This window comes from Podarcis filfolensis (assembly GCF_964270895.1).
Source record: "Podarcis filfolensis genome assembly, chromosome: 2".
Taxonomy (NCBI): domain Eukaryota; kingdom Metazoa; phylum Chordata; class Lepidosauria; order Squamata; family Lacertidae; genus Podarcis; species Podarcis filfolensis.
In genome coordinates, this window is record NC_139605.1 from 123,788,061 (window position 1) to 123,815,246 (window position 27,186).

The window sequence follows — 27,186 nt, forward strand, 5'->3', positions numbered from 1 at the left end:
AGATGGAAAAGAGGGGGCCATTGGGGAAAGGGATCCGCCCTGGGAGTTGAATATCCCCCGCCAACACCCTTAAGCAGAGAATCCCGTCGTGATATCGAGCATAGTGTCTCCCTACCCTATTAGCCTGGGGAAGGGGCTCCCCCGCGCCCCCCTAAGCGCTCGGTATTGGCAGGCGGTCGGCTTGAGAGGACCAATGAGATATCGGCTCGGAGACCCCCCCTTTCTCCCCCTCTTCAAGGTGGGACCCCGCCGTCCTCGCCTCCTTCCCCTCGCCGGTTCGGAGAGGTGGCTCTGGGGCCGTGGGAGCGCACGGGGCGCGCTGCCTGGCTGGCCCAGCGCTAGGCGGAGCCTGCCTGCCTGCCTGCCTTTGGCCGGATCTCGCCCCCCCCCCCCCCGTCCCCTGCAGCAACAGCAGCCGCCGCGGCGGGCGGCTACCGCCTTTCCCTCGCCTTCGCCCTGCCCGGGGGGAGAAGAAGGGGGCGCCAGCGGGCGCCGTCGGTCCACCCGTCTATCCGCCCGCCTGGGGCGCGCTGGAGTCTGGCGACAGCGGCCCCGCTACCTTTTTGGCGCGGGGATGCGGACGAGCCGCTGAGTGAGCGAGCCGGGCGCGGGGAGTCGGCTGGCTGGCACCCGCCCGAGGCGAAGCTGGGCTGGGCTGGGCGCCTGCACGATGCGCTTCCTCGCAGACCTGCTCTTGCTGTCGATCGCTGTCTCCAGGGCGGCTCAGGTAAATGTCCGTCGTGGCGCCCAAGGGTGCGCGTGTGGGTGCGCGCGCTCTGCTCTCGCGCCTCGGTGCAGGGCGCAAACGGAGCCTGCTGCTCTGGCCAGAAGGGGTTGGTGGAGGGAGGGACGCGAGTTGAGGCAGCAGAGTTGGCGCCTTCTCTCCCAGCGAGGGTCAGGGTGGTGATGCTGAAGTCACCCCTGCTCCTTAGTCGGAAAGAGTGCCAAACACGGGTCAAGGGGCGGAGTCTTGCTCCTGTGTGTGTGTGTGTGTGTGTGTGTGTGTGTGTGATTTGACCGGATCTTCGCAGAAAAAAATCCCACACCCAGTTAATTTATTCGCATTTTAAGCCCCAAGACTAGTGCGCAACGCTGTCCATTTTAGTTTTCCCCGCCGCCTCCGTTCCTGAGTCCACACCCACCTTTCCATCTCTCCATGCTATGAGACACTTTCCTGCTTCTGTCCTCTTGCCATCCATGCTGTGAGTTTGTCTATGTATATTTATTTTCTTTTCGATCTGGCTCTCAAAGTTCTGCTCTAGGGTCAGTGTGGTTTTATTCTAAAAGCGACCCTCTTATTTCTTGAAACACACCATTATATGCAAACCAGTCTATCGAATTTCCTCCTCTTCTTCCCCCTCCCAACATCAATTTGTACTTAGGATAATAATTTGATGTTGATTTAGGTGGCCTTGAAGTCTTTACTGGTCTCCAACACATTAATGCCAACAACATGGATAAGTTTCTTCCCAAGTCTTGCCCCAAAAGGGGGAGATACTCCTGAAAGTGGTTGGAATCAGGATGCTGAGAGTGAGTTATTTGGAAGGACACATGTTGAAGATTTCACAGCTGTGGTTCCACACACTGATTCACAATGGCTGAGAAAGTTGATTTGTTTCTGTCAACGTTTGTGTAAGTTGGTTCTTTGAATGGGACAGTCCTGCTGTGATGAACATATGTGTGCTCCCAGGGGATGCCACTCCATTAGGGTGGATGAAGCACTGCCTATCTACTTACAACCAGGCAAGGCATGGCTCTAATTATAACCTTCTTCCTCCTTAGAGAAGGAGGAAGATGGGGACAAAAGAAGAATCAGTTGGCTCTGCCTATCATTGGCTCTGGCTGAGCCCACTTTTGGTTTCTCTGCCTTCTGCCCCACCAGTCTCAATGGGCACCAGCCACCATGAAGGATGCAGCTACATCAGTGAACCAGGGCATCCTGGCATTCTTTAGAAATGAATTGTGATGGGTTCCTCAATTTGAGAATCAGGAATTGCCTTCAACATTAGGCTGCTGAAGGGAAGGAAGCAGAGGAAGAAACCAGAAACTGATTTTTTATGGGAAAGGGCCAGTGGTGTGCAGTCAGTGGACTAGGCTAGTCCCATAAATGTTCCCAGTAAATTAAATGCTTCTGCCTGGCTTAGGGAGGGAGGCTCAATACTCTGATGGGGCCAAAGAGCACACCCACCATCTTCCCAAAGCCTGCCCAGCTTTAGTGCCTCCTTCCCAAAGCCTGGGAAGCTTCTGTCCAGCTTAGGGAGGGAGGCACGATTCTCGCACATGTGATGTCAGGACGCTGCAATGTGACATCAGGACAATGTGATGTCTCGCATGTGATGTCAGACCCACCACCCTCGCAAGCTGGCGCTTCTGGCCCTAACTAATTTCCCCTATGGGAAATTTCACTGCACGCCACTGGAAAAGACTATGAGCCCTGTAATGACACTGAAAATCCATTCCTGCTCTGAGCATGTGTTCAGAGGTGGTGATGTGATCCTAAAGTCTATGGGTGGAATTCAGTGTAGGGCTAAATGTGGTATGTGTGCACAGAACAAGGTCCATTCATGCTCCTCGCCCCTGCATGTCCACTAAACCTGTGCTACAGCTTCCTGCAACCCTCCAGAGCAGATGTAAGAAGTGTGGGAGGCACCCTGGGGGAGGTGGAAAGTCCTGTTGCAAGAGTGAACCTTGTTCTATGTATGTCATTGGATAGCTGAATTCCACCCTATATGTAGATCTGATCCCTCCTGATCAGTAGTCCTGTTGATGGGGTTCTAGTAAAAAAAAACCACCAAGAAAGTCAATCCTGCATGCCTAAAGTCTGCCCACCCTTCTTCAAGGCCATGCTTTCAGTTCATGTGGCCAACAGGGAGGGCCCAAAAAGCCTGTCCAGTGACACCAATGAACTGGATGTACTTCAAAACATACTGCCCCCTTTTGCAATGTGTCAGTGTTCTCAAGGGTTTTTAGTGAGGTGTGCTTGAGTTTCCTTGGCAAATATGGTGATCCAGGAAGGTAGAAAGATTGAGCAAAACAAGCACTGCTCCAGGAAAAATGTTATCATATTGCTAATGCTCCCACAACAGGATCCCACGCAAAGTGCTAGAAGGCTGGCATTCACACTCATTTTAAGGGTGACTGATCTAAAGTAGATGTTGACAGGCATGTCGAACCAGTCACTTGTGATCTACAGGTCGATCACGGGGTGCTCCTGGTTGATCGCTGTGTCCTGACCAATCACCTGTGTCCTGACTGATTACCCCCCCCAAAAAAAGCAAAAGAAAAATCCTCCCCCCAAAAGCTCACCATGCAGCCCTAGATATAAGAAGGCTGTTTGTGGGTCTTCCATTAGCTCTACACATGCTCAGAAGCATTCCAAGACTTCTTCATAGTCCAAAGTGGAGCAGAGCTATTAGAAATTGATTTTGAGGCAGTCCTGACTAACCCTGGCTCAAATGGGGGAAAAGATTAAACAAACCTAGAGCGTTGTTGAGTATGGCTATGAATACATGATCAGCATGAGATCTACAAGATGCTTTAAGCGTGACTAGACAAAGACTTGGAAAAGGGTTCATCAGGGAATCTATTTTCTCTTGCTTCATTCACTAAAACCAGTCCATCTCTAGCTCCAAATCTGAAAGGTGGGATCAAATAGCTGGTCAACTACTTTTATGAGTCCTGGTTTGCCCTTCTGTGTCCTTTACTTCAGGGATGGAGAACCTGGGGCCCTCCAAATGTTGTTGGACTACAAAGCACATCATCCTTGACCACTTGCCATGTTGGCTGGGGATGATAGGAGTTGGGATCCAGGGACATCCAGAGGACCACAGGTTCTTCATCCCTGCATTATTTCATTGCAGTCTCTTGGTGTTAAATAGGGACCTGGTTAGCACTGACTTTATAAGCAGAGACCATATATTACTTAGTAAGACCATATGTACATAGTGATACAAATAGAAGACTGCTATCAAAATACTCATAAAAGAAATGTAAACAGAAGCCATATGTTCCACTGGGCAGATGCCAAAGAGCTGAGCACATTGGCTCTACCCATTGACTCACTTCCATATGAAATGAGATGTAGTCAAATGGCTCTTTAACCCCTTCTCACCCACCATTGAAACTCTACCTCTAAGCATCCTAGCAACCTATATCAATTTCTCTGTTTCTTGTGCATGGGAGTGAGCAGCTGTGGTACAAAAGGAAATGACTTTGGCAGAGCCCTTTCTGCTGTTAACCCTGCGTGAGAGCAGGTGAAGGAGTCCATTGTCTTTGTGCCAACTTAAGCCATGGAACCTTTGGCCCCTTAGATGCCAGTGGGCTGTGGCTCCTATCAGTCCCAACCAACATGACCAATGGTCAGGAATGGTGGCAGTTGTCCAGCAGCCTGTGGAGGACCACAGCTTCCTCATCCCTGATAAGAGAAAGTGGCATCCTTGATAAGAGAAAGAGAGTAATTGTCCTATCCACCTTCTTCAGGGAGGAGGGCTGTGTTGGCAGACTTTTTTAAAACATACACACACACACACACACAGAGAGAGTAAGTAATGAGTTCTAGAAACTTGCTCTTAAAATAAACTTGTTCTTATAGCAGGAATGTGTTGTATGGGTGGATGAGTGAGTGAGAGAGAAATGAACCATATTATAGCAGACATGAGGATCAAGAGAACACTGCCATTTGAAACACCAACAGGAATGCAGGTTGAATATTGGGTTTTTCTCACTTTTGAATTCTGATCTCAAAATTCTGGTGGCCATTGCAAAATCTACAAACTTAAGTGGTTATGTTTATGAGCAATGAAACCTTGCAAAATTTCATTGTTTTCATTTCCTAAAGCAAAGACACCATTGAGTTATTTTTAACCCTTTGGTTTCATTCTTATGCTAACTGCTGAAAGAAAGCCAATGCATCACAATTTTAGAATCTGTGGTGTAGTGTGACTTTGTGAGCCAAATTCCATGCAGAAAAGTTTTAGGGGCTCAATTATGCCATGAACAGTATTGGGGCGTAGCTAGCTGTTCCAGCACCCGGAGTGACAGGAGCGGGGCAAGCCACCCACAGAGTCCACCAGGTGGGCGCAAGCCTCACATTGCCGTTTCGGGCAGCGTGGGGCCCCGAGCCACCGTGTCACTCCCAGGAGAGACACGTGGCTCAGGAGCGCTACAGGTCAGGCCCCATGGTATTTGATGCCCCCCATAGTGTGCCATTTTGTCACTTCTTCAGGGATTACACCCAGGGCGGACCGCACCCCCCTCCCTATGCCCCTGGACAGTATTGAAAGGATGGCAGACTAAATTTATTTTAAAATTGACAGGATTTGAATAGGTGGGTGGATTTGTGTGTGTGTGTATCTTGTTTTGAAATTGAAAATAGAATTGAAACTAAAATTCTACCCATGTGTGCTACATGTACAAAGTAGCAAAGTCAAATTTGTGGGCAACATCCCTGTTCCCTGCCCACTGATAAACAGATTCCTAGTTGCAATGCACTCCAGTGTATTAACAAATTTGTCATCTCTTGCTTTTCTCCCAACATTACAAAATTAGGCAAAAACTACAGTGTTTAAACCCCCATACCAGTGCCCCCCTAAAAAAACAGCAGTAGCTGAATTAAGCCATGATTAAAATGTGGTCATAGACTATCACCTTCACTCTGTAATGAATTTCTGATGTAAACTGCAGGGATGGTAAGGGATTTAACAGAACAGCAAATTTCAAGAGCGAATACAATTAAAAGCTTGATAGTTTGTGCAGCATGTATATTAGGGGTTGCCAACCTTTTTAGTCTTGTGGTCACATTTGGATTTTTGAACAAGTGCCATGGGACCCTCAGGTCACTTCTCTGCCCGCCACCCACCACTAAGAGAACGAGAGGGGAAATGTGTGCATGCACACATTCATTTCCCAAGGCATCTGGATAAAAGTCATCTGGTTGAAAGAGGAGGCGGGAAGGAGCACCACTCTTTCAACTGCCTCCTTTGGCTATACACACTTTTCAAGGGAGAGTAACTTAACCACTTGCACCACCTCAAGATCAAGGGGGCAGGAAGCTTGAATGGGGAGGGGTGAACTCAGAGGCACCAGGGAAACTCTAAAGGGCACCATTGCACCTATGGGTGCCATATTGGTGACCCTGATGCAATACCACTTAAATAATAGAATCATAGAATTGTAGAGCTGGAAGGGATCCACAACGTGGGTCTCCATGGAGGGCAAAACTGCTGGCTGAGGTGCTGACAAGCAGCAGCACTGGGATCTCTGAGGTAGCTTCAGGCCAGCCATGATTTTAGTTCACTGTAATGTCCCTGAGGAATAATTGCTCCCGGACATCACGGGAAATTAAAATGCTGGTCTTCAATGAGCAATACTCTGCTGGGTGTATTGTGGGTAATTTAAAATGGGCTCACAGGCCCAGGTGCCGGGGCTGAGCACTATGCTGGGGCCCCGGCAGTTGCCAATGTGAGTAGTCCTGGTGCAGCGGAAGGGTGGGAATCAACTGGCTGCTGCTGGGAATGCTTCCAGGAAAAGGGAGGAAGGTGCAAAAGAAAGCAGTGACTGGCTGCATATGCCAGTTACAATCTGTGGACCCCTGAGGGAGCCCATTCGTATCCAGGCCCTGGGCTCTTAAGATTTGACTGAAAACCATTGGGGGGAGCCTTGTCTTTTAATCCTACATAGGTATAAGTGGGATGCAGTTAGTCAGTGGCTAGTATTTTTATGAAACACTTCATGTGCTTAGAGGCACCCTTATGCCTTTTGGTTTTGAATCCTAGCCTGCTAAGCCTCACACCCTCCAACCAGCCCAGCGTGCTTTGGTTTCTCAGAAGAATGAACCCTACTCTATTCAGTGCAGCTGCAAACAGCAGGTGTCGGATAGATTTTGCCCAAGGTAAAAGAGCCTGCAGTGTTTAGAAAGGTCAGACATAAGCATGTGTTCCTAACTTTTACTTAAAGGGGTTTTGTTTTTAATAATGGAGGCCAGTTGTGTTGATGGTGTGAAGTGGAGGGAGTTAAGCCCCATCTCTTTTCTGTCTTCTTGGCTGTATTTTGGATGGTGGAGAAAATGTGGGGGTCTTCTGTAGACTTAGCACTGGGATTGGGATTGGTGGTAGGATTGTTGGTGTGTTATTTATATTTAGATTTATAGCTTTGCAAATGAGGTTCTGTAGTGCCCACAGCTGGGGTAAAATGCATATTATCTTATTTCATTGTCAAGTTGCATGGTGTTGAGGCCTCTGAAGAATCAAGGTCCAGCTGTCATGGCAAAAGAGGCAGGCTGCTACACTGCAAAATATTGTCAGGCAGGAGTGAATAAGCAACCAGTGGCCCTTTTAGATGTTGTCAGATGACAAGCACCATCACCTCTGGCTATTGGCCATGTTGGCTGAGGCTGATGAGAGTTGGAGTCCAACAACATCCACAGCTCTCCCAGCTCTGTGGATGGGTTACTAAGAGGTCCAGTGTTAAACCACAGTGTGGAAGGAAAGAAGAAGTGAAGTAAAGCAATACATGACAAAATGAGGATACGTGACCAGGTATAGGAGGACAACTGGAGAGCTAACCTTAGTGGTGGGGATCTGAAGGCAGAAACAGAAGATGGAGTGTGTTTTGTTCATAGTCACCAGAGTCTTGGCTGAAGAGAACTTTGCCTTGTTTCCAAGGCTTCTGGTTTGAGCTCAGTGAAATTTAATTCTTCAGCTTGGTTCACACCGGCATGAACATCTCTTGATTTCCTTACACTTGACTGTTGGCTGCTGACATGAACTAAGGAGGGTTGTGCTTGTGTGGCATGAAAGATGGTTTTGTCAGTGACATTTTATCCGTGATGGCCCACTCACATACACAAGTCTCAGTTCTCAAGTGAGAAGCATACATGTGTGAACCCACTTCTGAAGTCAGATGCACCTTCTCTGCTGTCCTTGTTCTCATATGCTTGTGTTTACAATGTACAAAAAAAGTTACACTACAATGGAAAAGATAACTTCTTTGTTTAGAAAAAGTTGCTGCTACTCCCCTCAGGGCAAGATGGTCCTTCAGATGGCCCTGCAGTAACACTTGTGAGGAGGGAGGGCCCACAATGGGAGCTGGAAGGCATGAGTTCCTCCAGCTTCTTTCTTCTCTCCTACCCTCAGGGCAAGGAGTGCAGTACAGCCAGCAGATAGTCGGTAGAAAAACTGAAGTCACTCAGTCCCTTATTAGAGCACTGACAATGTACATCCGGTAAACATCACATGCAAGAGGGCAATCCTTTTCTAAGAAATGATCACACAGCAGTTGTAATGGCATTTATAACCTAAGAAGGTGCAATCTCTTGCCTTATTGGAAGCCATGCTATAGAAGAAGTCCTGCTTTTTAATCAGGGATCCATTTGATGAATCGTTGTATTCTAATATTCTGCTGGAAGCCGCCCAGAGTAGTTGGGAAACCCAGGCAGATGGGTGGGGTATAAATAATTATTATCCACAAATTTGAACCAGACTTTCAACTGAGATTGCTTCCCTGCAACTCCCAGCCAGGCTTGTTCTCTGTTGCTCCTTCCACGGGGTGGAACTTTAGGAGAAACATCCTTAACAGCAAGGGGATGTTAAGCATTGGAACAGACTGCTGCAGGAAGGGCTGGGATCTCCTTTACAGATCACAGAAAATGGGTGGGGTATGCGCCTCAATTTCTCCAGGTTTTAGAGAAAGATAGAAACACCCTCACCTCCTGTGCTGATTTTGCCTTCTCCCCTGAAAGCCTGTACAAAATGAAAGATGAGCCCAGAAGTGAGCTGAGAGAGTGGGGGCAAAGTTTCATATGTATATGTTCTTATCTAGGAAGAGCAAACAGCCCTCTCCCTTTGTGGTGATTTCTGCCCCCCAAGGAGAAACGTTCATTCCTCACAGAGCTACAGTTCCTAGAGTGGTTTACCAGTCAATCATGCTTCCCAGGAAACTCTTGAAATTGTAGCTATGTGAGGGGAACAGGGGTCTCTGTGAACACCCTCCAGTCCTCAGCAGGAGCAGCCTGCAGTGAGATGGGAATTTGCACCCCCCCCAAGCCTTGCTTCTGGGGTTGGCTGGCAGCAGTGGCTTCTGGCAAGATCTTGTGGAGCTCTCACAAGGTCCTGAGCAAGATCTCACCCAAAGCTGTGAGGTCCCAGTGGCAGCAGCATGCAGCAAAATACACATGTGTGTTAATCTCATGTGAAAACTACAGAGGTTTCCCCCCTATAATAAACTTCTTTCCTAATCAAAACATTTCCATTAGGAAAATAATAATAATAATAATAATAATAATAATAATAATAATAATAATAATAATTTATTATTTATACCCCGCCCATCTGACTGGGTTTCCCCAGCCACTCTGGGTGGCTTCCAACAAAATATTAAAATACAGTAGTCTGTTAAACATTAAAAGCTTCCCTAAAGAAGCTTTAAAGAAGCTTTTAATTCTTAACAGAAAATCTGATGTCTGATGTACTTGTTGGTAATATAGAAACACAATCCTAATGTGACTAAATACATTCATGTGAACTGTCTCTAATGACCTTTGAAAAGTGATTCATTGTAGGGTCTGTACCTTTCGTAATTCTTATTTAACAAAAGGTTGTTTTTTAAAAGTGGCTGCTTTGTGCTGTGCTTGGTTGAGTTCTCCCTTTCTGCACAAGGGATTAGGAAGCAAAGGTCACTCTTCTGATCACTGAGAATGGTGATACAAAGTCAACTAACTGAACCCAAAGTCTGCCTCAAGGAAACACAACTTTTGCATTCAGATTTCTAACCTATCATGTTACAAAGACTGAGGATGAGAAAACACAGAGAGAGAATTAGCATTTTCAAAATGAACATTAAAATCCTGCTTTTGCATTTTGTTTTATTCCGACAGCCAAAATCCAGCCAAAATAATAAATAGGTATTGTAAGTGAATGGGTTTGGGATAACATGGCTCATTTCACACTGTATATAGTTCACTGAAAGCAACATTGCTTTGGTTCCTGTGTTTCAGCTCTAATTAGCACATCAAATACTTTTGAGACAATAGTGGGTTAAATAGCAAAACGCTATAGAGACTGATAGAGTGACTCACAATGCCAGAGTCTCTATTCAATCCATTCAATCCATTGTGTTTTCTTCTTTTTGAGAGAAATCATTAGAGTTCTGAATTGTATTTCCCAAGCCTGGTTTTTGTTTTTTGGAAAGGCATTGTACAGGTTTCCTCTGATTAAAATAATGGCCAGGAGATGAGGTTTGGAGTGGGGCTTTGGGAGAAAATTTCATCCTTTGTATGTTGCAGGGTGGGGTGAAGTTGTTTGGCTATTCTTAAATCGTTCCCATGAATTCACGTAAAGAAGCTGTTTGGGCACAGGCGAAGCGTCAGGATCTTCGAGGTGTACCACCTATGCTGCTTTCAATGTATATCCTTCAGTGTGTAAATAAAAAGGAAGAGACTGTATCAGATGTGTGCATGCTGATGCATGCATTACATAGGTACAATCACCAAATGTGTGTGATTGGCTGCAGCTCAGTATTGAGCATGCATCTGGTAGTAAAAACCAGGCTCATCTCTGATGTGTGAAATAGCCACAAGCATTTGTAGTAGAGATGGAGAGCTCTCTCAAAAGCACCACCGATTAAATCAGAAAGATAATCCCCACCCCCTGCTGTTCAGAAGACTGGAAAAAAACACTTCAGCTCTCAGTCTCCATTGAATGGGGACAGATTTAAGAGGCTACAGTAGCAAAACACATGGGGAGGGTGGAAATCTCATCATATCCATCCCTTAGTTTTGGGTTCCCTCTTGCTGCTGCAGCCTCTTACTTTCTCCTCTATATGTAATGCAGTCAAGTGATCTCTTACTAAGTTAACCTTGTAGGTGATGAGCTCCCCACCCCCAGAACACCCCACTTTCTCCCATGCAAGCAAGAGGAAAACTGTGGCCCTCCAGTTGTTGCTGAACTAAAGCTATTATCACCCCTGACCATTGCCTATATGGACTGAGGCTCATGGGATCCGGAGTCCAACAACTTCTGGACGGTCTCAATTCCTTTCAGCATCCTGTTCTCACAGTGATAGTGGCCAACCAGATGTTCATGTGAAGCTCTCAAGCAGGACTTGAGCACAACAGCACTCTCCCCACCTGTGATTCCCAGCAACTGGGATTCCAAGGCATAGCACCTCTGACAGTGAAGGTAGTAGACAGCCATTGTGGCTAGCAGCCATGGATACCCTTATCCTCCATGAATTTGTCTAATCCCCTTTTAAAGCTTTCACAGTTGGAGGCCAACACTACATTCTATAGGAGTTTTAACTGTGCAAACATAAATTTGCCCAGACGTAAATGTGGATTCCTGTTGAGCATTCTTTCAGTGGTGAGCCTCCTGTTTTGTTGTTGTGTAATGGAACCTTGCCACTTAAAATTGGCCATCTCTGAGCAAGAGCAGACGCCAATGATCAATTGAGCAAAGCTTTAGTTGATGGATTGGGATCAGTTAATAATCGTTAAGCCCATAAAAATATGCAGGTTTGCTGCATGTGCTACAGGCTGTGGGTATATCCATGTTGGTTTGTTATCTTCTGTGATGCATCCCTTACTTAACCTGGCTGTCCAGCAAGGAAAAGACTTTGAAGTCCCCCCGCCCCCTTCCATAACCTGGTTTTAACTGTGCTTCTGTTCTTGGAAGCCAATTGAAGGTGGGTGGTACACTTAGTTTCTTTTATTCAGTTTGCCCAGCGGTTTTTTATTAGACAGCTTGGCTTCTTGAATATTCACTGGGGGCTGCAAGTCCTTTCTTCACATTGGCTTTGCCTACTGAATATTCAGGAGGCTGCCAAGAGCTTTGCTGCTCTTGCTGTGGCTGTTTGGAAGCAGTCCATGAGATTTTGGCAAAGGGTTCTTCCTCCTGCCCTTGGATAAGAGAGGCTACTGAAGGAGAGGTTTCTGCTTCTGCCTTGGGCTTCCATTTGCTCAGCAGTTTGAATGATGAAATTTAGGAAAGGAGAAATGCTTGGGGCAAGAGAGGGTTTTGTTCCCTTATTCCAGCCTTCACTAGCCTAGTGACTTCCAGATGTTTTGGACTACAGATCCCATGAGCAATAGCCAGCCCAGCTGAATGTAGCTGGGACTAAGGGGAGAACATATGGAGAGCACCATCTTGCTAAAGGATGCATTATTCTCTGGGATGGCCTGCATATTCCACAGGTAGGTCATGCACTGGGTTCACACCAACTTCATCACACCACAAGTGCACACAGCACATGGTGAAACTCTGAAATTGGCTCCCACTAGAAGTAGTGGCTTTAGAAGATGATTAGACAAATTACTGTAATGGAGGAAAAGAAGGCTGTCAATGGCTGCCAGTCACAATGGCTGTGTTCTACCTCTGTTACTGAAGTTACACAAGGAAAACAAAATGACAAAGATACAAGGGACAGAAAGAACAGACTCACATACACATAACAGACAACATGTAACATGTAAACATAGATATTTCCATCCCGAATTGGTTATCATAAGGAGTTGGCTCGCTTCTTGTTTGTTTCATTAAGTGAAGTTAGTAGGAGATCCTACATGAAGTGGTTTTAGGAGCATCCTTGCCTCTTCAAACACCACCAGTTAATCAAACTGGCAGGGCTCACAACGCTTAGTTGCCTGGGTACACTTTTATATATGTGTTGTTTTTTAATTTCTTTTTTAAAAGAGAACTAAAGGGAAAGGACCCCTGGCTCCCTGCCTTCAAAGAATCTACCCTGAGTGCAGCTGAGGGGACACATGCTCCTCCCTTGCTTTTCAGGGCCTGCTTTGGGCAGCTGCCCAGGATAAGGAAAACATAAAGGAAAAGCAAATTACAAGGATTCTGAAAACTGAACACAAGTCCCAACCACTCATCTGACACTTTTTCATGGACTGACCTTTCACAGGGTTGGCCCCGAGTCCTGAGCTATCTAGTTTCCTCCCCAGACCTTCAGCCCTCACCCTTATTCCATATTCCATGGGTGCTTCCTTTCCACTCTGCCATGTCCCCCTAGCTCCTGCTAGGCTATCCCTCCTGGCAACCTCCTACCTATCATTACAAACTTGAGAAAAGGGACTATCGCGAATTCCTCGCGGCGCTTTTAGCAGAAACACTCAGAGTCCCAGGTTTTTCCAGTGCAGTCTTTTTAATGTGAGCTATATACAGGTATTTACAAAAACAGTCCATACAGAGCACCTGCTCCTTAAGGCAAACGAATACTCTCCACCACAGCACCACAACACCAAAGCACAACCACACCACCACTTACTGTTAAACAGGCTTTCCTTTTAAAACAGGTGATAGCCAATCACATTCCCGCTGAGTCACTCTGACCCAGCACTTCACAGAGTATTGCATCAGCCTGTTGAAGCCTGCAGACTTACTCAGTATCCTGCGAATCCCAACACTCCTCCTTAAGTCAAAGGCTTGAGACCTAATAATTCTCTTAAGTCTCGAAATTTAGGAGCATCCAAACATTTTGTATACAAATCCGCCACATTACATTTTGTGTTACAGTGCTGTACCTTTAACACATTTCTTTCCAAAGCATTTTTCACATTTCCGTATCTTATAGCAATATGTTTACTCTTGCTCTTAAAGTTCTGTTGGTTAGCAAGCTGTTGTGCAGCCATGTTGTCACTTAGCACAGTGATTGGCATTTCAGAAGGTATTCCAAGCTCTTTTGTTAGGCAAGCAAACCAATCTATTTGTGACACACATTCGCTTATGGCTGAGTACTCTGCTTCACAAGTGCTTGTGGCAACAAATGTTTGTTTCTGGGATTTCCACTGAACCAGGGCATTTCCAATATATATGGCATAGCCAGTGGTAGACTTTCCATTTTCTCTGTCCCCCCAGCTGGCATCAGCGTATGCATATACTTGCTGATCATAACCTGTATCCAGCACCAGTTTGTAATCTTTTGTGCCTTTCAGATACCTTAGGATTCTTTTAAGTGCTACCCAATCTCTCTGAGCCGGGTCTGCACTTCTTTGGCTTAACATGTGCACTGCCAATGTTATGTCGGGTCTTGTCCAACAACTTAAATATAACAGAGAACCCAACAGAGAATGAAATGCTGTTGCATTCTCACATTTTTGTCCTTCTGGTTCATTTTTGTACTGGGTAGTTATGGGAGTGTCAACCTCATTTGCCCTCTCCATTCCATATGTCTTCAGTAACTTTTCGATTTTTTCCTTCTGACTCAGAGAGTAGAGTAGAGTTCATTTCTCTGAACCTCTACTCCTAAGTAATAATAATAATATTAATAATAAATTTTATTTATATCCCGCCCTCCCCAGCCGAAGCCAGGCTCAGGGTGGCTAACAACAATCAAATAATCAAATAATCCAACATTCTAAAAATATTTCATTATAAAAATTAATTAAAATCAAGTTGATGGCAACCATTAAGCAAAATTCTGTGCAGGTTGCCAGAGGAGGGAGTCAGGCTGCGCCCTGACCAAAGGCCTGGTGGAACAACTCTGTCTTGCAGGCCCTGCGGAAAGATGTCAGGTCCCGCAGGGCCCTAGTCTCTTGTGACAGAGCGTTCCACCAGATTGGAGCCGCAGCCGAGAATGCCCTGGCTCTAGTTGAGGCCAGCCTAACCTCTCTGAGGCCTGGGACCTTCAGGATGTTTTTATTTGCAGACCGTAGGTTTCTCTGTGGGGCATACCAGGAGAGGCGGTCCCGTAGATACGAGGGTCCTAGGCCGTATAGGGCTTTAAAGGTTAAAACCAGCACCTTAAACCTGATCCTGTACTCCACCGGGAGCCAGTGCAGCTGGTATAGTACCGGATGAATGTGGTCTCGCAGCGAAGACCCCATAAGGAGTCTCGTCGCGGCATTCTTTACCCGCTGGAGTTTCTGGGTCAGTCTCAAGGGCAGCCCCACGTAGAGCGAGTTACAATAATCCAGTCTGGAGGTGACCGTCGCATGGATCACAGTGGCTAGGTCAGGGCGAGAGAGATAAGGGGCCAACTGCTTAGCTTGGCGGAGATGAAAAAATGCCGCCTTTGTTATAGCTGTAATCTGCGCCTCCATAGAGAGGGAGGTATCGAAGATTACACCCAAACTCTTAACGGACGGTGTTGGCACTAATTGCACCCCCACAAGAGATGGGAGTTGCCCCCTCAATCCCATATCGTTCCGTCCCAGCCAGAGGACCTCTGTCTTCGAAGGATTTAACTTCAACCGGCTCCCACGTAACCATCCAGCCACAGCTTCCAGACATCTGGTCAGTGTGTCTGGGGCCGAGTCAGGATGGCCATCCATCAACAGATAGAGTTGGGTGTCATCGGCATACTGATGGCAACCCAGCCCAAAACTCCGGACAAGCTGGGCGAGGGGGCGCATAAAGATGTTAAAAAGCATCGGGGAGAGAATCGCACCCTGAGGCACTCCACACACCAAGGAGTGGCGCGATGACAATTCCCCCCCAAGCGCCACCCTCTGTCCCCGACCAGAGAGAAACGAGCGCAGCCATTGGAGGACTGTGCCCTGGATCCCCATGTCGGCAAGGTGGTGGTCTAGGAGTTCGTGATCGACCATGTTGAAGGCTGCTGACAGGTCTAGAAGAATCAGCAGCCCCGACCCGCCTCGATCCAGCTGCCTGCGGAGATCATCTGTTAGGGCGACCAGAGCCGTCTCGGTCCCATGACCAGCACAGAAGCCAGACTGGAATGGATCGAGAGCCGATGTTTCATCCAGAAACCTACCAAGCTGTTCAGCAACCGCTCTCTCAATCACCTTACCCAGGAATGGAAGATTCGAAACCAGGCGGTAATTGGGTAGATCTAAGGGATCTAATGATGTTTTCTTTAAGAGCGGACGCACCACTGCCTCCTTCAGTTCCCCTGGGAATATCCCGGTGCCAAGGGACAAATTGATGATATCCCCCAGGGGGGCCCGCACCTCGTCTGGACACGCTCTAATCAGCCAAGACGGGCACGGGTCAAGAGGACAGGTGGTGGGCTTCCCAGCTCGGAGGAGTCTGTCCACATCGGCTGGAGATATCCGGTCAAAGTGGTCCAATACTGGACCCGAGGACAGTCGAGGGGCCTCCCGTTCATTTATTGTATCCAAATTGGCAGGAAGGTCATGGCGGAGCAACAGGACCTTCTCCGCAAAGAAGCTCGCAAATGCCTCACAGCTGTGTGTCAGATTGTTATTTAAATTTGGCTGTCCTTCAAGGGACGTTAAAGACCTAATTATACTAAATAATTGCACCGGGCGAGAGCTAGCGGATGCAATGGAGGCCGAGAAGTAAGACTTCTTAGCGGCCTTCACTGCCATCTCATAGGTTTTCATAAAAACCCTATAAGATGTTCTTGAGGCTCCGTCACGGGCACCCCGCCATACTCGCTCTAGCCGTCTGAGATCCCGCTTCATTTTCCGAAGCTCCTCGGTAAACCAGGGAGCCCGGTTTCTGCGGGGTCGCAGAGGGCGCTTAGGTGCGAGCTCATCGATGGCTGCCAGGAGCTGGGTATTCCAGCCCTCAACAAGCTCAGTCAATGAGTCGCCAGGGGGAGCAAGGTCCTGCAAGGCTTGACGGAATCTATCAGGGTCCATCAGCCTCTGCAGGCGAGCCCAAATCGGCTTGCCACCTAAGCAGGGTGGGGGTGGAAAGTCAATCCTGGCTTTCAGAGCGCAGTGATCAGACCATGGCACCTTCATCAAAGGAGACATGATCACATCTATACCGGCGCCAAAGATCAAATCCAGCGTGTGGCCTGCTTGATGTGTGGGGCCCGAAACAAACTGGGAGAGCCCTAGTGTCGCCATGGAAGACACCAGGTCCAGAGCCTGTGAGGAGGGAGTGGCATCAGCATGGATGTTGAAGTCCCCCAATACCAATAGGTTAGGGAACTCCAAGGCCCAGCCAGCCACCGCCTCCAGCAGGCCTGACAGGGTGGCTGCTGGTGCGCTAGGTGGCCGGTACACCAGCCAGACAGCCAAGCTCACCTCAGAGCCCCACACTAGGCCAACACATTCAATGCCGGGGATCAATGGCGATGGTAGAGCCCTGAAAGAACAATCTTCCCTGATTAATAATGCCACCCCTCCCCCCCGGCCCACAGTCCGTGACTGGTGGAGGATGGAGAAACCCGGGGGCGCCATCTCTCGTAAGGTAACAGTTTCCCCTTCGCGCACCCAGGTCTCCGTCACACAAGCCAGATCGACCCCCTGCGAGGTAAAGAAATCTCGCAGGGTGGTGGTTTTGTTGCCTATAGACCTGGCATTGCACAACACCACTGAAGGAGGTGAGTAATCCTTGCTCACCCTACCCTCGTCCCTCAGGATGGGGCGCAGATTGGAAGGGGTACGAGCATATCCGTATCTTGATCCCCTTCGCCTATAACATCTGCCCCCACCGCCATACCTCCCTCGCTCCTCCACGGTAGCAATCCCAAGCCTCATACTTGCCTCCATTTACAAAATAGAAAAACAAAACAACCAAAAACAATTATACCCAAACAAAACCAATCCCCACCCCACTCAATATCCAACCCCAAACCAAAACAAAACGGAACAAAACAAAAATACATAGATAAAAACACCATTCACGGTGGTACAACAGAGTAAACAGTAAAAACACCTTTTAACACCTTAAAATATATAAAAACATCTTTAACATTTGCTGCAGCAGCACCAGTGTCCTTAAAGCTGTCACAGAGGTGAGCCTGGGCCCCGCCCCCTAGGCCAGATGGAATTAGCCTGAGGAGGGAGCGGCCTTCCCCCACACTCACAGTGCAGCAGCAGCGATGTCCCAGTGCCTCAGTGAGGCCTCTTAAAGCTGTGGCGAAGTAATTCTGAATCTCTCCCAAATACTTCAGTTTGTATTTGTTACCTAGGCTGTTTATAAACCAAGACACTTGCTTTTGTGCAGTTGTTATTAGACAGATATCGTCAACATACAAAAGTAAATAACAAACATTTCCTTGCACCATTGCTGAATATAAACAGGAATCAGCCAGGCTTTGTTTGAATCCCATCTTTTTCAAAGTTGTGTCTATGCATTCATGCCATAGACGTGCACTTTGGTGCAACCCGTATAGTGCCCTTTGCAGCTTTAACACCATGCTGTCTTTTTCCAGCTCATAACCTGGTATTTGCTGTAAATACACCTCAGCGTCAATAGGAGCATTTAAATATGCTGAGGCAACATCAAAATGATTAACTTTTAATCCTCTCAGACTTGCCATTGCTAAAACTGATTTTACTGTTTCAGCCTTTGCTGTTGGGGCAAACACTTCATCATAATGTATCATTTTCCTTTGTGTAAAGGTTGTGTAAAGGTTGGTGGCAAGACCAACCTGGCTTTCCTCTGACAACTACCATCAGCCAGCTTTTTCACTTTAAAAACCCACTTACAGCTTATGGGCTTTTTACCTTCAGGCAATTCTGTAGATACAAACACATTGTTGTTTAGCATAGAGTTATACTCTGCCTGCATTGCCTTTAACCATGCCTCTTTCTCTAGAGTAGGTAACTCTTGCACTTCTTCAAAGTTTTCTGGCTCAGTTACACAAACCTGGTTTATGGTGGCTGGGAACCCATAACGGTCTGGAGGTTGACCTTTATTACTTCTTGCAGACCTCCTTGGTTCATTAATCTCACCCCCTGGGCTACCTTCAGGACTGCTTTTGGGGTGGATTGTTTCTGAAGATTTACCTCCTCCTGTCCCTGTTGCACTTTCTTCTCTCCCCTGCTCCATACTAGCAGCTGGAGAAAAATGCTCAACCTTTACCTCCTCCCTTTCAGTTTCTCTGGGAGAGCTACCAATTCTTAGCTTTGTTTCAACTGCCTTATCAGGTACGCTCGGCAGTAAAACTTTTTCTGGCAGCAGGTTTGCATGTATCTTGGGCCAATTTCTTTGCTCATTAAAACTGGCTGATCGACTATAACTCAAAAGATTTTTATCATCTTCAAACCTGTAGGCTTTCGTACCACTTTCATACCCAAGAAATAGCAACTGCTGTGCCCTTTTCCCACCTTTTCTTCGGTTCTTTACAGGTATGTCAATCCATGCCTTTGTCCTCAAATGTTGCAAACTGGGACTTTTGTTATAGAGAATTTTATAGGGTATGTCATCTAGTACCCTTGACCACAAGCGATTCCCAATATAATTCGTGGTCTTAATACTCTCAGCCCAGTACTTAATTGGAAGATTTGCATCTGCTAACAATGCTTTCATTTGTGTCTGCAAGACACCTCCCCTACGCTCTGCTACTCCGTTCTCCTGAGGTGTTGCCACGTTGGTAAGCCTATGTTTAATCCCTTGGGAACGCAACCAGTTTCTTAGGGAGCTTGCCATAAACTCTCCTCCCCTGTCTGTCTGAATAGAACACACCTTTTCGCCAAGTTGCCTTTCTACCCTTCTTACCCAGAACTTCAAAGTTTGGGCAACGTCAGACTTTTGCTTTAATGGATAGACCCAGCCAAATCTAGAATAGTCATCCACTAGGATCAAACAGTACTTGTTATGGGAGACACTTGGTGGAAAAGGACCAGTTACATCAGCATGAATCAACTCCAGTGGTTTTTTGGTTTCTCTCTGGCTTGCTCTTGCTACTGGGCAAGCCCTGCTTTTAACCTCCTTGCAGATATTGCAGTCTAAGTAATTATCACAACTTTTAATGTTTTTCATCCCCCACACAACTCCAATGTTTTGTTCAGCACCTTAAAGCTAGCATGAGCCAGACGCCTGTGCAGGAGATGAATACACGTATCATGGATCGGGACATTTTGCACATTCGCAACCTTAGACTCACACTGCAGTACATACATATTAGTTCTAAGGTTAGCATTTGCCAACACTGCCCCACTGGACACCCATGAAGCGTGGTGCCAGCTCAGGCGCTCCCTGGATAGAAATCTCACATCAGAACACTCCCCTTGCTTTCAGAAGCGAGTTCACGCACGGCACACGTGTTACATGACTCGACTGGTGTGGCTGGGGTGAGGACAGAAAGAACAGACCTTCCAGCCCCTTGCTTTCAAAGAGATGGCACCGCGTGCGTAGAGGTGGGTTTTGAAGCCGGTCCTCTGCGTCTTAATGCGGGCTCTCTTTGGGGTGGTTGGCTGGAGATTAAGAGAAGGTATAGAGCTCAGAACTCCCCTGTTGAGTTGAGTGGTAGTCCACAGGCTCTCTCACCGAGAGAATGTCAAGAAAGAACAATAGGCAAGAGGGCAGAGAATTCGGTTGCACGGAAATTTCCACCCCACTCCCACCAGTGCACTGGATTTTAACCTATACTCACATGTCTTCCTAGCGATCCCAGGATCAATGAAACAAGCCGGCTGGATCTTGCATTTGCTCCCTGGCTGGGTCCTTTGAGGCCAGCTAGTTACCATCTATGCAGTATGGCCTGAGATCAGGACACTTTCTCTGGGCTAAATTTGCCTGGTGCGCGCTGGAAAATCCAAAATTTCCTGCCAAACTACAGAGGAGAACCACTAGCCCCACATGGGGTACCATCTGTTAAGGAAAATTCCGGGTTGAGAGACTACTCAACAGCCCAGCTTGTCGGAGTACAAGTCCCCCACGGGTCCATGCAGTCAGTAAAAGAAGGAAATTTCAGCCAAGCAATTTGGAGCAAAACAGCAGTCAGTAGACTTAGATCCTTTATTCAACAGCAGCGAGTGAACCCAGAGCATGGGGCGACGTTGACTTTTAAAACATTCCCACCATATCCCAGAATACAGTTCACACAGCATCATCAATATATCATTGCTACATCACTAATAAGTCACAAAAGGGGACGGTTACACAAGATTAGAATAGACAGATATGTCAGGACAACACCCAAGTACAGTGGTACCTCGGGTTACAGACGCTTCAGGTTACAGACTCCGCTAACCCAGAAATAATACCTCAGGTTAAGAACTTTGCTTCAGGATGAGAACAGAAATCGCGCGGCGGGGCGGCAGCGGAAGGCCCCATTAGCTAAAGTGGTACCTCAGGTTAAGAACAGTTTCAGGTTAAGTACGGACCTCCAGAACGAATTAAGTTCTTAACCTAAGGTACCACTGTATAAGATTAGCATAGGCAAACATGTCTTTAGTACCCACCACCCAAAAGTACAATAGAACTTCCTTTGCATGTCTGGAGCCTGAGACAAGTCTGGTGATGAGTTTTGGCTTCCCTTGGAGAACAATGAGCCCAACAATTGTCACATCTGGGCATTTCCTGGGGTAGGAAGTGTGCATACATTCAAGCTTGGGGAGGTGGCAGGGGAAAGAGTCCTTTTTCCAAGGGCAAAAATGGAATGGAGGAATTTGGCAAAGGGGTTGATTTTATATGATTCATAAAGCTAGGTATCTTCCCTGAGCTGTCAAGTCGAAAGGATACATTCAGGCATAATATTTGTAACATTTAACAACTTTAAAGATGTGCCCCTCCCCCCCGTAATTTCTGTAACAATTGTAATGGAGGAAAAGGCTGTCAATGGCTGCCAGTCACAATGGCTGTGCTCCACCTCTGCTGCCAGGAGGCAGCCTGCCTCTGAATCCCAGTTGCTGGTCTTCCGAGTGGGGAGAGTGCTGTTGTACTCATGTCCTGTATGTGGGCATCAAGGTGCTGGGCTAGATGGGCCATTGGCCTGAACCTATTAAGCTGATCTAGGCAGAATCACCTCCTCTCCAAAGTGCATCTTACCTTGACATTGCTGTCATTAAACATGGCCAATCAATATTTTGTGAGAAAATACATTCAACAATATGTGTTAAAATTTTAAATTTGGGCTAGTACAGATAATATTATGTGATATCTATGAGCAAGATGGTATTGCAAAGGTCCATTGAACCTTATTCTGGGTTTTTCTTATGGCTAAACTGTGAATTGGAGGGTGCTTGTCTCTCATAAGCATGAGTGGGTGTGATGGATTGGAAGATAGCATCCTAAAATCATTTAAAGTTGTGTAAGCACCAAGAATGCTTTCTGAGCAATCTGATTTGGAAAACTGAATATCTTTGGGGTAAGAAGTACTCACGAGGATGCAGGTGGTGACCTTTCCCCCTATGGTTTTACTGATGTTCTGGGATATGGGGAGGGAGAAGTGAAAGGAGATCCTTTCATTTGTGGGAATTAGCTGGTGTCCCCCTGTTTGCCCACTAACTAGGTATTCCTAGAGGCCTACATCCTCCCAATTCTTCCTTCCTTTGTGGTATGCATATAACTAACTTTTGACCTTCCTATTTTGCTTCTTCTGTTAGTTCCAGATCAATGTCCTATGCTTCTTTTCATCTCCCCAACACATCTCCCCTGGTTTCCATTTCCTTAGTGGCACAGTCATCCCTGGAAAACCTGCTTCCAGGTTTCTTCTACTGAAACTAGAGGGATCCACAATGAACATTCTCTCTCAGCTGTTGTAGGTCTTGCAATGTCAACCGGGCGCCAGTGGCTCTTGAAGGGTGTGTATATGCTTTGGGACTGGGCATGTCAGAGGCATAGGAGCACTTCCACAGCTCTTTCTATGCATCATGGCAGCCCAAGACAAGCCAACTCAAGTTGCTGCCCCACCACCGTCTTTCTCATGAAAAGACCTTGATCATTTTCCTGTAAACTTGCAAAAACAGACTTGCTATGAAAAAGGATTTCCTTTGTGCATACCCATCTTCTATAATCTGCAGGTGACTGCAGGCAGGGTATTACTGGAATGGTTGTCAGAATGGTTGTCATCTCACTACTAGCAAACTTTGCCAGTAAGTTTGATTCACAGTCTCTTTGGGTGGATGATGATTTGAAAGGATATAAATGTGCTGCGTTGGTGCTTCTTGTGACCACTGCACATCATACAAATGGCCAGTACATTTTCTGGAGATTAGGATGGAGCCCTTCCCTTCCCTACAGGTATGAAGGTGGTCTGTTGCCCAGAGACCAGGAGCAGGTCATATATTTGAAGAACCAAGCACACATTTATTGAGGAAGGCCTTTGTTAGGAACATAGGAATCTGCCTTATTCTGAATCAGACCCATTGGTTTTTCTGGCTCAGCATCATCCACATCAAGGGTGGGGGACCGTTGGCATGCAGCCGTAATCAGGCTCATCACAAGGCCATCTCCCACAAATCATGCCACCTGCCCCACACATGATTTCAGGTGTGGGGCAGAGACAGATGCAGCTTGAAAGGAACGATTGGGAGTTTAGAGGCAGCTCCTATTTTTTAAATTTGCAAGTGGGATTCCCTGGCAGCACATATTGGCCAGAGCCAGTTCTCTACCTCTGGTCTGCATTGACTGGCAGAGGCTATCCAGGATTTCAGATACTGGAGATGTCAGGGATTGAACCTGGGACCTTCTGCTTGCAGTGCAGGTGCTCTCCCACTGAGCTATGTATGGGCCTTCAAGTGTGCATGCACACACACACACCTGTTGGGAAGGAGCTGGTTTTTGTGGGTCAAGCTGACAGTCTTCTTGAAAACATTGGGAAACTGGACGAGTACATACATTAGGCATAGTTAACCTAGTCTAGTCCTGCAAAACTTTTACTTTCTGTTCCATAAGGAGACAATTTCTTCAGCACTACAAGTAATTTTGTTTCTGACCGCCTCTCCTCCCTTCCCAGTCTTGTCCTGTGACAGACAGCATTGTCTCTTCCTTAAAATGAGAACTTCCTTAAAATGCAACAACTGTGCTATTTAACTCCTTGGAAACTCTCTAAGATGTATAGAAGTGTCCCAAGTAATTACTGGAGGTGTAAAGAAAAGCCAGGCACTCTATTCCACATGTGGTGGCAGTGTAAAGAAATCAAGCTGTTCTGGGAAGATATAGAATTGGAAAAAAATGCTAAAAATATCCTTTGATAAAAAAACCCAGAAGCTTTCCTTTTGGGAATTACAGATCTGGACATTCCCAAAATGGTAAGAGAGATCTTTCTATATGCTATGGTCGCAGCAAGAGTTCTCATTGCGGCAAATTGGAAGAGTGATAAAGTTCCCTCAAGATTAGAATGGATTCAAAAATTGGCTGAATATGCGGAACTAGATAATTGTCTTATTAAAAAATAAACCAAAACAGGTATTTATCTCAAAATGGGAAAAAATAACAATTGTTGCTTAAAGTCTGTCGCAGCTTTTGAATAATTTCAGTAGCAGTTTCAAGTATGAAGTATACCGTATTTTTCGCTCTATAAGACGCACCAGACCACAAGATGCACCTAGTTTTTGGAGGAGGAAAACAAGAAAAAAAATATTCTGAATCTCAGGAGCCAGAACAGCAAGAGGGATCGCTGCGCAGTGAAAGCAGCAATCCCTCTTGCTGTTCTGGCTTTTGGGATAGCTGCGCAGCCTGCATTCGCTCCATAAGATGCACACACATTTCCCCTTACTTTTTAGGAGAGAAAAAGTGAGTCTTATAGAGCAAAAAATATGGTAACTTAAAATAGATTAAAGATGGTTGAACTCTAACAAAACATGTTATGTTATGGCAGTGAACAAATGATGAGAAATTGAAGTACAATGGTACCTTGGGTTACATATGCTTCAAGTTACAGACTCCACTAACCCAGAAATAGTACCTCGGGTTAAGAACTTTGCTTCAGGGTGAGAACAGAAATCGCACAGTGGTGGCATGGTGGCAGTGGGAGGCCCCATTAGCTAAAGTGGTACCTCAGGTTAAGAACAGTTTCAGGTTAAGAATGGACCTCCGGAACGAATTAAGTTCTTGATCTGAAGTACCACTGTTACGAGTGGACAGGAAGTCGTGTCTATAGAAAAAGAACATTTTTATTTAAAGATTTTGAGATTATGATTTGATGTATCAATTTTCTTTTGTTTATCCATGTTGATGGATATTTGCTTTTTTCTTTTTGGTGTATGTTAAAGTGAAAAATAAATTATACCAAAAAAAAAGTTAGACAGACAGCAGTGTCAGGAGGCCTTCATTGTGAATAAGCAAGCTTTCAGCCACCTTGGCATGGCACATTTTAATTCAAAGATTATTATTATTATTTTCTGAAGCAGAAGGCACCAAGCTGCCTCTTTTGCCTCCAGCAAAGTGAAGGATGATTCCCCCAGGCAGCACCTAGAGGATTTAAAAATTATTATAACCCACCCAGAAGGTTTATAATCCAGTGGCCTGAGTGGCTGGAACTGAAGACCACAGAAAAGGAGAAAGTTTCTGTGGTGCGCATGTATAACCCAGTGATTCCCACATGGTGTGTTTTGAAGCATGACTGAGATGTGCTTTGAAAAATCAATAAGTGTCAGCCTTCATATGCCTGGCTCAGATATCAGGCCCGCTCAGTTCAGGAGCACATACTCCCAGGTAAGCAAGTGTGTATGCAATTGTAACCTCAGCTGTTGTCACTGAGGTATCTGATCCACTTTGCCCTTCTGAGCAGTGGGACTTTGGGAAAGAATGATCTCCCTTTTGTTAATCTATGAGCAAAGAAATGAGAGACAGAAGCTGCAGTTGCAGAACACCAATCCACAGCACTGGAATTTCTCTGGGGGAAAGTGAGCATGCCTGAGACAAGTCTTCTAGTATACCCACAATGCTTTGCAGGGAGAGCAGACCCCTGGCTTGTGTGCTTGCCTGACTTTCTTTCCAGCTGGTTAGCATTTTAATGGTAGCACAGAAAATGTTGAGTTGAGGGCAGAGGAGTACAAAAATCTAGGGCACATTCTGTCAGATGAGCATCCTTGGGGATGATTTGGGGAAGGGGTAACACCAGTCCTAATAGCAGTGGATACACGGGATGAACTTGTGCTGTTGGGTTTTATATTAGCTTGAACAATTTGCCCACAGGGCTTAGCAAGTACACGTGGAAGAAAGTTAGTTCTGGAGCCTCACAGTTTCATGTAGGGCAGCCACTTCCAACCTGATGCCCATACCTTCCAACATTCTGCATGAAAATAGGGGCATTCTGTTGTCTTATAGGAATTCTGGACTACATTGCCCATCAGCCTCAGCTAGCTGGGGCTGGCAGGCACTGATGGGTGTTGTAGTCCAAAAAATCTGAAGAGCATCTGGTTGGTGAAGGCTGATGCAGGTCTTTTGGCCAGAGCTCATATAGACAGATGTTTACATTTTACACAGACAGATGTTTGATGGAAAGGAATCTTTACCCTCATTTTGCAGCTTAGCATTTCAGGAAAAGGAAAGGAAAAAAGCTTCACTGCTTTAGAGCTGAGGTATTCAATTATTGTAATGCCCCTTTTTATAGCTTCCATTTTTAACAGCCTATTGTTTTAAGATTCACCACTGAAAATTAAAGTACACTGTGTCACATTCACTCCACCCTCTCCACATTTCACTATGCAATTAGTAGCTGTATGTTCCCTTTCCTGGGGAGGAAAAGTTATATGGGTGGGCTAGAATTTTCCATGAGGATTTGATTGTTTTCTGGAACTCAACCTGCCTAAAGGCAAGAAAGCATTTGGGGGTACATTGAATGTTCCCTTTCGTTTGACCAGCTCTGTTGCTGGGGGGAGGGGGGTGGAACTGGAATCAATGGGGAAATCTCACCTGTGGCTTTGTTTTGTTGCAAGGAGGGATCTGGATACCCATCTGTGATTTCACTGCAGATCTGTAGCTGATGTGCCATGGTCCTGAACCCTGGAAATACTGGGCTTGGGTGGTAGATTTGTGGAATCAATTGCTTGTGGAATCAGCTGCAGCGTCCTCAGTTTGGGGTTGAAATGATCTGGACTTTCTTGGAGGCATCTAGGCCAGGGGTGGGGAACTGGCACCCTTCAGAGTTGGACTACAACTCTCATTATATCTGACCATCAGCCATGCTGCCTGGGAATGATGGAAGTTGGAGTTCCAACATCACCTTGGGGGATCACTTCCTCCCCTTCCCTCCTCTAGGCCCTGGAAAACTCTGATTATGTTATCAGGGATCCTCTGGAGCCTAGAGCCTAGAGGGACCTGATCTTGCAGCACCTATTTCAGTTCAACAGAGTAGGGCTGTCTATATGTTTTCCTGTACATGCGCTGATGTTTGTGTGAATGATGTACGTACATGCATGTGAGTTGGGATGCTACCCCTGCACTGCCTTCCCAGCTTCAATAGCGTTGCTACTCACTAGAACTGGGCTGGGGCAGGGCAGGGTAGTGGGGCAAGGGTAGGGCAAAGCACCAGTTTGACAGCCATGCCGGATGTGGGTCTGCCTGTGCCTGCTGCCACCACAACCTTTTGCCACCACTGCCCCACCTCACTGCAGTCCCAACAAGCATTGTT

At 46.5% G+C, this 27,186-nt stretch overlaps 1 protein-coding gene across 1 annotated transcript in view; it reads left to right on the plus strand.

The window, feature by feature from the left end:
* Positions 1-398: 398 nt before the first annotated feature.
* Positions 399-27,186, plus strand: part of OLFM2 (olfactomedin 2) — a 216,170-nt gene continuing 189,382 nt past the window's right edge. The window contains exon 1 of the mRNA XM_083599780.1: positions 399-727. Coding sequence (XP_083455906.1) covers positions 671-727 — 57 coding nt within the window. The 5' untranslated portion in view covers positions 399-670. The remainder of the gene's footprint in view (positions 728-27,186) is intronic.